Here is a 10,722-nt window from a genome sequence, read left to right on the forward strand (position 1 = left end):
ACTCGCTTATAATGTAAAAATGGATCAAGTTGCCACCTCTAAATATTCGGACAGATGGCAGTTATAGAACATATGTACCCACCTACGAAAATACGAGACGGGCTGTGATCCTTGAATGTTATTTATCTGGTTTGGCACCCAAACCTCTGACAGTCTAAGATCTGCATTTCCAAGTTCTAAACTGGCCCAGCCTGCCAGAACGTTTTTATATTTGCATGATGCACCAGAATATCATGCAAGAATTTATGCAACAAGCCAACAAGCACGAGAGAATATAAAAGAATAAGTGTACATATATGTAACATATCCAAGATCAATAACATGCATTTTGTTTTTAAAATAGTTCGTAATCAATATTAAAAACCTCACGCGCTACTGTCCATCCAGACGACGGCTCCTGCCACTAAAGGCTCCACCATTTGGTGGCTTTGGTGTGTTTGTTTGCCCGTCACTAGTATTCCTCTGTTCCCTAGTTGAAGCACTCATGGTTCCCCCGACGCGACGGCTTCTCCCTTGGAAAGCAACTCCTCTTGACGTGTCCCTCCGAATCGGACTGTTCATTTGGTATCCCCTGCCCCAGTATGCCACAAGTTTGTGACTAGAAAACAAGAGTCAAGGACAGCAAAATATAAACTTGACACACCGTGTGGCCGTATACAAAAACAAGAGTCAAGGCTGCGATTAGTCATTTTATTACTGGATGCAAAAACAAGCAAACAAAAATCTGCAAGGATACACCCAAATAGGAGTTTTGCAAAAGTTGCTGCCACCAGCAAGAGGGTAAAGAACTGTCATGAAGTAATACAAATGGCCAACTCCAATCCCTAGTAAACTTGGCATCAATTGATTTCCAAGCACCAAATCGATAGCAAGCATAGCCCAAGGCAAATAGAACCCCTGCACTCCCATTAAACAAAAAATGATCACTGTATTAAATAATCACCTGTACTAAATGTGTCGTCGGAGATACCTATCAAAATTTCCCTTTTTTTGGACTTGTAATTATCAAAGAGTCAGCCAAATGTTTGGCAAGTTCTAATAATATATGAAACTAATCTATAATAGAAAAGGACATGCTTTTGAGAAAATTAAGTTCTTATGAAAGACGGTACAAGTCTCACATGATATTAGACTATATTCTACCCTTTAATAAATCATTTTTGCGGTTAAAAGCAATCATCTGTAAACGTTGAAACTGATTATCATGCCTAAGTTGTAATTATGAGTTTCAAAAAGCAAAATCCAAGCGCCACTCAATACTTCATTGAAGCTTCAGTAGTATAAGATTTAAGATACCTTCAACTCTACAAGACCTTGAATGTTAATACGAGTGTTTGGGAGCTCACGACTCCAGACATAAACAATCATGAAAACCAACGAAGCTCCCATGTATGGGAACCATAAAAAAGGAATGGCAGCAACAACCTAGAAAGACATTAAAAGCACCACTAGCGACATCAGTATTATACCATAGACCAACTAAAATATATAAAGCTATAAATATATGGGTTCTTAGCGAGTATACCAGTAATGAGAGTGCTCCAAAGAAGAACATCCATACATAATCTGCAGTCCTTTTGTCGAATGGGCCCCGTTCTAACTGAACACCATATTTTAAACTAAAACACCCAATAACATCCTTCTGATAATCAGTCTTAGATAACAGGACAAAAGATATGAGATCAGGAAAGACTTACATGATGAATAACCGAAATGCAAATGTGAATGAGAACGATCCGATGAAAAAGAAACTCGTTATAAGCCTCCAAATCTGCATTATGTAAAATTGGAAACTTTGAAGGATGTTGCACACATGCAACATACATAAATAGTAGAGATGGCAAAACAGAACGCATTGAATAGCAGGTACTTTTGTGTTACGGGTTGAAACAACCAGAGCAGGTCGGGCTGACCAGAAACACCTTTTGCCTTTTCTTCTTAAATTATTTATATGAATAATTATCTACTTTTCTATAATCCATTTAGCAGTTCGTAGGCATTATAAATACACCATTTGTTCTCTTATCTTTTGAAATAGTTTTCTTGGCTTTACGGGCATTTGACCACTTAATACAAACCGAATGGGCTCGTTCGTAGCTAAAAGAGTCAAAATAGACACTCTACAGATCAGTGGTCTTTACCTGAAAGTGCTTAAACACGTCTTCATAATATAAAGCTAAGATGCCAGGGTTGTAAAGCTGAAGATGACGGCCCAAAGACGTCAAAAAACAGATGCTTGCGTAAGTCTTGGCAACAGGCGGTATGGAGTTATAATATCTGGTTTATATTTAGCCAATCTCAAGGGAGTTAGACATGACAATATTTGTGACTATAGGAGTCATTATTCAATACCTCTGGCACATACCACATACAAAAAAGTAGGAATGTTTAGAAAAGCCAACAAACAAGGTGTTATGAATACATTTCGGTTGCTTTTAACATGTACACTACAACATATACAGAAAAATAGAATAAGCCTATATGGATGAATGGTGATCATAATATATTCTCATATAGTTATAGATATATCAATCTTTGCTCACTAATAATAATTAAATTCCAAGACACCCAGTCAAACAAGAATCCTTTTTTGCTTGAATTATGAGTCAGTCTGTGTGGCTATCTAAAGTTTACTAGATGTTACTAGTATAATTTTATGCATAACCTGAAATCTTAATACATAAAAATAAAATTTTTTGAAAAATAAAAGAAGAGAACTTACTGCATGGGGGTAGCCATTGTTCAGAATTGTAATTGGTATTTGTGATCATGAAATCAAGGGCATGGACTTTATATATCTCACAAAAAAGTAAAGAGTTAAAATTAACTAACTATTACTCGTAATATTAAAATTAACTAACTATTACTCGTAATATAAAGATTAAGAAATGGAGATTCCAATGAAGACTTTTGGAATCATCACAGGATACCCCACAGAAGAAGTTACGGTTTCTTCACGGTAGTCATTGTCTTAGTGGAGCATAAGAAGGTGGAAGACTCTCACTTTGGGGTCAACCCAGACAGTAACAAAAGAAAATTTCCATAAAGAACTTAAACAAATTTTATAAACTCTTGTTATGATCGCCACAAAAATGAATAATATATTCTACAAAGTAGTATTAAAAAAAGGGTCTACTACAGGGTATGACGTTTGTTCCTGTATTTACATTAATAAACAATTTACAAACATATACATAGAAACTCAGAAGTTGAAAGAGAAAGGTTTTGAGACAGCAGGGATATAATTTGTCGATTCCTATGTTTCGGGGCCAGAAGCGAACAAACTAATAAGGCCACGAAAGACTTGTGCTGAAAGTTTCTGCGCTTGAAGAATCTCACCATCCACATTCCACACGCTTTCCTCTCCAGAAGAAGTGAATGTGAAAGTTGTTGTCTATGGAAAGATATAGAATGTCATCAGAAAAAGTAATTTATGGTTTTCAATCAGAAAGTGTTAATAGAAAAACTCGTACTTTATGGTGTTCAACAAAGTCGAAATTCAGAGGGGTTCCACCCTTTCTTGCTAACTGCATGAGATGCCTACAAATATCAAAATAATGATAGCTAATCAAATTTAAAAGCGACAATTTCGATAAAGAGGTCAATTTGCTTATAAATAGATTAAATGGGTAAGATGCAAACACTTTAAATGAAAAAGCCACTGGTCAAATGGGCTGAAACTTCCCCAAATTGTATTCAAAAGCATATACAAACGCAACCTACTTAATAGCTAAATCCTTGTATTAAACAAATTTCTTGTGAGATCATAGTTTCTATTTTATAATCATATCTAAAACTTTAATTTTGTCCAAAGTTCAAAAAACTAGAGTTTGCATGTCAATCCCCGGCTGTTCCCGACCCAGTTTTACCCAAACCGAAGTTGATTTGTTACCCAACCTGCCCTTTACCACCGATACAAGTGTGGAACCAACTGGTAATCTGGCTTCAGACCCAGTTTGAGCTCATCTGTTCACTCTTTCTGGGTCCATTTATTCAGTTGAGTTTAAAATATGAACTATGCATCAAACAGAATACAGACGTATGTTTTTACCATAGATAAAATGCACGCGGGCAATCTTTGATCAAAACAAGATGTAGGAAACCATCTGAAAGGTGTGCATGAGCAACCAAGCCATCAGGTGCTTTTTCATTACGACAAGAGATTACAGCAGCCCCAATGCTAAGAAATTGTCCTTTAACTCTTACCCAATTTGATTCTCGATGCGGGTCAGATTTATCTATTGATGTATTGTTACAAACATCACATTTGGTCCGACAAGTCAGTCTTTCCGGCTCCTTAGATAATCCCCAAAAAGCCTTAATCCTTCTTGCATTGGCACCCACGTTCGTTTTGTTTGAATCAGCTTTTATATATGCTACTTTCGCTTTGTATGACCTTATAAATGAACACAGCTAAGTCGAATTAAATAAAGTATAGCTATTGAATTAGATTTACAAATATGTAGCCAAGTGACTCAATACCTGTGCCTGAGGAATACTTTTGTTCCTGCATAATCATATCGTTTTGGCCCCATCCACCGATATTTTTCACTCTCTGTAATGACATCTCCATAGAATCCATAACTGGAATGATCAAAGAAACAAAGAAAAAAATAAATACATTTTCTTTCCCATTTCTCTTTTCTTTTAACTAGAGGTGGCATAATGGTCGAGTTGGGTGACAGGTTGAAATGAGTTTAATTATAGTGCAGATGAAAAGGGGTTGGGTTAACTGGTATAACCCACGGGAGAAAATAATAATCCAATTTCTGAATATAAAAAACCTGTTACATGTGATTTCATAACTTTCTAAACAGAATATGACTCAGGGAGCTATAAGAATTGAAAATACACTTTGGATAACTTTCAACCCATTTAACCTGTTTTCCTTTCAGCTAAAATATTTTAATATGTCCCATTTGACACGTTTGTGATAAAATCATAACCAAAATCAACCCATTCAGAAGTAAATGGGTGGATATTGCCACCTTTATTCTGAACCTACACTTTCTTTTCTGTTCAAACATAAAAGAGACTTCAAATTTCACAAACAGGATGGATGGTTTCCATTTTCTAGAAAGAAAGACAAATAAGAGCCTACCCAGCGAACGAAGCTGCATATCGTACATGAGGCTTGTTTTTTGATATGTGTGATGTTTCCCATCTCACGACTTGAGCTATATCAAGGCATACCCTTTTACCCAAGATAATTTGCAATGTAGATGTCATAGGATCCCGGACCCCAGTTGTACTGTGGAAAATCAAAGTGAAAGGGTATTCATATAAAAACTCAATGTGACAATAAGAGATATGTGGAAAAGAATGATGCAAGAAATTACCACATTACAACAGCATCAGTGGAACCAGAAGGAATAAGCCCAAATCGAAATCGATTATTTGGAAAAGACATTTCAAAATCTTGATCTGTTTAAGCAAGATGGAGCTAGTTGTTAAACAATTAATTGAATTAGAAAAAGGAGGAGTCTGTAGAAAGGTGCTTACTGAGATTTATGGCTTGTGATTCATCAAGTCGTGACCTTTTGAGTAGTGGAGCCTCATCATCAGTAGAAACTAAAGGCTCCACAGTTTCAACAGTTTCATCATCATCTGGAGGGGAAGGTGGATATGGAGCTCTATGTCTTGACAAGAGAGTCCCATTAAGAATTTCATTAAAAAACCCATCACCACCCTGAATCACATCAAATCAAAGAGCAAAACTAATCAAAGGGGTGAACATATGTGGCTTCATAAGAATATAAACATATAGATATAAGCTACTACATGTGGACCTACATGGCTACATGGGAACCTGGATATGCACATACTGTAAAACAATAGCGAAAAAGGGGTTGTTCTTGCAGCATTTTATGACACACTTTTTGTTCTATTCATGCATGGCCTAGTTTTCGTTTTTCCTTTTTTTTTTTCTTTTCTTTTTTGATGTTTCTTGTGTGTGCAAGGGATGCCAACTTATGAGTATGATACTTACAACAGCTACAATTCCATCATATGATCTAAGCTCTTGATTTGTCATTAAAGCCATGGCCTCAAAAGCATGCCCGGCCTTTTCGGTAACAGTAACCTGTAAAAAACAATTTATTGAAAGCTAATTTAATTTACATTTTGGTTCAGACACTTGATGATCTCAAAACAACTATTCTAATAAGAGATGAACCTTTGTTTTCACTTTGGCTTGCGAGAAGATTGGAGCTACACTTTCCCATGTTCGACTGCCGTTTCCTTTTCCACTCCTTGGATTAACATAAACCTAGTAAAGATAAACAAAACAAAAGGCCAAACAAATTTTTAAGAGCTAATGTACAGCAAGATGTCATATTTTAGACAGTACGAGAACAATTAGAGGGATATTTGCATGTGAATTTTGATGCGGGTACATGATACTAAATCATCAAAGATAGACAATCAGTTCTGATAAAAATGTAACGAACTATAGAAAACAGAGTTTGGATGTGCTTCAGCCGTTGGAAGTTGTAAAATGACCAAATTTCTCATAATTACATGTTCAAGCTTTTAGCCACTTTGATTAATTATAGTGATAACAGGTAACGTGACCAAAAATATGTAAGCGAAAGTAGAAATCGCTCAAAGTATGACAGCAGGTATGAAACTAACTATCTAAAGAAGATTATGCACCCATATATTATCATAAGATAGATTTTTTTATCCACACATACCAGAAGTTTCTTAGGTCGGTCGGTTTCCATGCTTAGATAAGTGTTCATACTGTTTACCCACATTTGACACGTCTGCTTATCCACATGACCAAATGTATAAACCACTGGGGCCCAAATAGAAGGCTGAGATTTTGACCTTTCAACCCCATGCACCGTGAAACGATACATCTACAAGCAATATATGAAGAAAAGTAAAACTAATCACTTACCTAAGAAACTATAAATGATAATCCAGAAACTACCGCACACATAACAGAAGGCGTGAACTTTCTAACCTCAGACGCATGACCCAATAGGCATCCGGGATTTGTGAGAAAAGTTTTATGTACTAATCCCCAATCGATAAACTCAACTGCATAAACATCTGAAATCTTGATTGATGTATCAAGTTTGGATACAATTTGTATTCCCAAACAAGTTGAACTATCCACGTCGTTCTTTAACATAAAAAAGAACATCAAAACATGATATGGTTGCTGAATTGGAATGAAAGAACAAGAAACCAAAACAGTATATGCAGAAATCTACTTCTAACTGTTTTAGTTGTAAATACAAAGGTAAGGTCACAGTTTTGCCCTAGTGGTCAGGTGACCTTCTTTGGATAAATGTAAATCATGGGGTGGGCAGAGAAAGGGTTCGGAAATGGCCATGGGGAAACCCCGGTTAGGCCACGCACATCCGAGTCAAGGACTCGCCCTATACAGATAACCTAAACAGAGAAACCTCCTCGTTCTATAGTCACATTAACTAATAAGATCTTTATCGCATTGTAAACATTAGGAAATGTACTCAATAGTTATGGGAAAGTGGCAATGTTCTTGATCCCAATGTTACTCGGTACTCACTACTAAATTCACTGATAAATACTTGTAGCTAAAAACCAATAATTACACACATTGACAATAATAACAGCTGATTGAATTACTCGACCGTTTACATATTCTCACGTTTAATTTCATGTTCTTTTTTTTACTTAATAAACAAAAATAACCGTATGCATTCAGTTAATTAATATATTCGTTACTAACAACTAACATGTGTCGTATAAAAGAAAAATCTAAAACACACAAAAGTAAAGTTATTTATATGTTTGTGGATGAGAGTATGTAAAGAAATAAATGTAAAAAAAGAAGTAACCTGGAAAAACTAACATTAGAAAGGGAATCAATAGATTTCCAAGATAATAAGCCATTGCTATTATTATTATTATTATTATTATTATTATTATTATTATTATTATTATTATTATTATTATTATTATTATTATTATTATATTATTATTATTATTATTATTATTATTATTATGTTGATTATTATGTTGATTATTAAAATTAAAAAGGCTAACTGAAACCTCTCCAACATTATCCAAGAATAAATTGCACCTCAATTTTAAACAAGATGATTCTTCACCTTCAATATTTTCTTCTTCTTCGTAATCTCCATTTCTTTCCATTACACCCACAATATAATAATTTTTATGAGGACTAATTATAATAATAATGATTGTTATTACTTTGTTAGGAGGAATTGATATATTAATAATAAGTTTTGACGCGGATGATGATTTACAGGGGTGCTGGACTGCTGGTGTTTGGTGTGGTGTTTCTTTTATTTTATAATTTTATCCAGTATTTATATTTATAATTTTATGTAACATCCATGAATTTTGACCCATTGACTTTAAGTGTCATGTTATGAATTATAGTAGTTAAATGACTAATTGTATACTCAATGAGCCGGTTGACGGTGTGCTAGATGTAATGTCGTGGGTTTTGAACTAATTAGTTATGTTGACGGGTCAACCAATGGATCAAAGTCTTGACCCATGACCCACCTTAGTCAACCCAACCCCCACCCACCTTATCCTTTCCTTCCCTTATTCTTCTTATCTCTCTCTCTTCTTTACTCCCAAGAACACACTCTCCTTTCACTCTTTCTCTCTAATTTAATTCATAGTTCATGGAAATTCAAGCTTAGTTAATGCAAGAATAATAAATCTTATCACCATTTTAACTTCATATCAAAACTTGGGTTCCAAAGTGTAAGAAATGACCTCATTTGAATCAAAATTCGGGTTTGAGGATTTGTGAAGCTTTTGGTAAGTAAATTCTACTCTATGACCTTCACTTCATGTTAGTAAACGTATCTATAGTTGTGCCAAAACATTTTCGGGTCACAAATCGGGCCAAAAGTCGGATTTGGGTTTGTCTAGGGTTAGTAATGGGTTAACCGAATTTGAACTTGAGTTTGGTGTTTTGAAGAAAGATTTTAAAGTGGGTTTGGGTTATTCATGTGTAAACATGCTTAATTATGCTTCATATTGAGTTTTGATGCTTCACAAATCGATTTTGGGTGTCAAAAATGAGTTATGGGTTAGTTTTGGTGTGTTTAGGTCGAAATGGGTTGCTGATGCTGAACTGGGTGAGCTGCTGCGCAGCTTCACAATTCTGTTTTTCAGCTGCTGCGCAGCTTCACGAGTCTGTTTTTCAGCTGCGGCGCAGCGATAAGTTGCGGCGCAGTTGGGGGCTTCAATCACTTAACTTTTTCCTAGCTTTAGTTCTAACATCCTAGGATCGTCCCGACCTTTCCGGAATGTACTCTTATGACCTTATTGGTGCCCTACACATGACAAACGAGTCGTTTAAAGTTGGGTGTCCTCTTTGGAACCTAATTCAAGACATTAACATAAACTAAATAAACATATAACTTATGTTTGAGAATGAGGCGACCTTGGGGCGACTTCATTTTGGTTACAAACTATTACATGACCTCCCTAACGACCATGTTGGGTCCCGAAAGTCTTTCAAAGCCATAAACTAAAGCTAAAACCTAGTTAGAGAGTCGTCTTTGGTGAATAATGCATGTCTTGTATACATTACTAGGTTGTGGACGCGTGGAGCACTATAATCACCTATAATCTCATCTTAATTCGATATTAGCCTCTTTTGCCAATCAAGGTGAGTTCGTATCTCCCTACTCTATTGAGATTCGGGCTGAAAAGTGTACATTGTGTGTTTATTTGTTTGAATTAATTGTTTGTTGATTGAATGATGATTGATGGATGAATCATTGAAATGTTTTGTGTATGTTGGTATTGAGAAAGGTTATATTTAGATTAGATGTACATACATGGAAGTCGACTTCGCGTTCAAAAGGTTTGAGATGTGGAGGGTTAGCCGCTGGTACACCCTGTATACAAACATCGAGGACTCTTTGAAAGCAAGCCCTCTCAAGTATATGTATGTATAGTTTCATCATATTGTTGGTTATTGGATGTTGGATTGATGGATTGTTGGGCTTGTATTGTGTTGGTTGCTTGAGATGATTTGGTTGTCTGTTGAGACAAATGTGTTCATCCAGGTATAGACGTATACACTGGTGTTGGTCATCCGGGTCTATAGACGTATATTCGCCGACGTTTTTGAGATGCCACAATGGTCATGGTGATGACCTGTGAGTATCGTTGCATAGATGGCATAATGGCCCTACATATTATATGTATTTTGGTTTGGCTTGCATATCATTCACATCATGGCATTGACATTGCATTGATTGTTCTTATACGTTTGTTATATAGTGATGCATTGGTTGGATGACGTGTAAGACTACTTGTATGTGATAATTGTTCTTGTTTTTATGATGTGGTTATGGTCGGTGGTTCATCTTGGGCCACCACTACGAACTCACCAACCTCGTGTTGACTTGTAGAACACTTTTCAGGTAATCAGGTGGTTCAAGGATGTGATGCATGATCTGGTGTAGCTTTTGGTTTCGGGCATGGACTTTATGGATCAAGGATTCATTCGCCCACTTTTGGATTAATGCTTAGGATCGATAGCCATCTCTAGAATTCTCTTTTGTAAACATTGATGGTCAATTGTTCCTTGTGCATTGTTTGAATATTTGACTTGTTGTGGATTCACCGAATTCATTAATGTCATTTAGTTGCCTACGATAATCCCTCCTTGTGCTATATGATTTCCGTAATATTTCGAGCCCTAGCTCGGGGTGTTACATTTTATCCAGT

At 35.9% G+C, this 10,722-nt stretch overlaps 2 protein-coding genes across 2 annotated transcripts; both read right to left on the reverse strand.

Annotated features, from left to right (window-relative positions):
* Positions 1-273: 273 nt before the first annotated feature.
* On the reverse strand, positions 274-2,852 carry LOC122606101 (derlin-1-like). Its single transcript, XM_043779065.1, has 7 exons — positions 2,723-2,852; positions 2,142-2,277; positions 1,698-1,771; positions 1,526-1,619; positions 1,297-1,425; positions 737-897; positions 274-598 (listed from the first exon to the last, which is right to left on the reverse strand). The coding sequence occupies exons 1-7, from the start codon at positions 2,737-2,739 to the stop codon at positions 373-375; spliced, it is 837 nt and encodes a 278-aa protein (XP_043635000.1). The 5' UTR covers positions 2,740-2,852; the 3' UTR covers positions 274-372.
* A 185-nt stretch (positions 2,853-3,037) lies between these two features.
* On the reverse strand, positions 3,038-8,148 carry LOC122604957 (ceramide kinase-like). The gene is made up of 13 exons (XM_043777812.1): positions 8,106-8,148; positions 7,847-7,932; positions 6,971-7,132; positions 6,696-6,863; positions 6,176-6,268; positions 5,990-6,082; positions 5,503-5,689; positions 5,340-5,424; positions 5,102-5,251; positions 4,483-4,584; positions 4,052-4,396; positions 3,474-3,540; positions 3,038-3,394 (listed from the first exon to the last, which is right to left on the reverse strand). Exons 1-13 carry the CDS (start codon positions 8,146-8,148, stop codon positions 3,257-3,259), a joined length of 1,719 nt encoding a protein of 572 aa, XP_043633747.1. The 3' UTR covers positions 3,038-3,256.
* Between the last annotated feature and the right edge of the window lie 2,574 nt (positions 8,149-10,722).

The sequence above is a fragment of the Erigeron canadensis genome, chromosome 6, assembly GCF_010389155.1.
Source record: "Erigeron canadensis isolate Cc75 chromosome 6, C_canadensis_v1, whole genome shotgun sequence".
NCBI classification, from domain to species: domain Eukaryota; kingdom Viridiplantae; phylum Streptophyta; class Magnoliopsida; order Asterales; family Asteraceae; genus Erigeron; species Erigeron canadensis.

Excerpts from the sequence above, each read along its gene's own strand:
- LOC122606101 (XM_043779065.1), bottom strand. Across the intron at positions 1,772-2,141 it reads ACGTGTTTAAGCACTTTCAG|ATTTGGAGGCTTATAACGAG; the intron begins GTAAAGACCACT and ends TACATAATGCAG. Across the intron at positions 1,620-1,697 it reads GCATTTCGGTTATTCATCAT|TTTAAAATATGGTGTTCAGT; the intron begins GTAAGTCTTTCC and ends TGGGTGTTTTAG.
- LOC122604957 (XM_043777812.1), bottom strand. The coding sequence starts at position 8,148 with ATGGAAAGAAATGGAGATTACGAAGAAGAAGAAAATATTGAAG. Across the intron at positions 6,269-6,695 it reads ACCGACCTAAGAAACTTCTG|GTTTATGTTAATCCAAGGAG; the intron begins GTATGTGTGGAT and ends TATCTTTACTAG. Across the intron at positions 6,083-6,175 it reads AAGCCAAAGTGAAAACAAAG|GTTACTGTTACCGAAAAGGC; the intron begins GTTCATCTCTTA and ends TGTTTTTTACAG.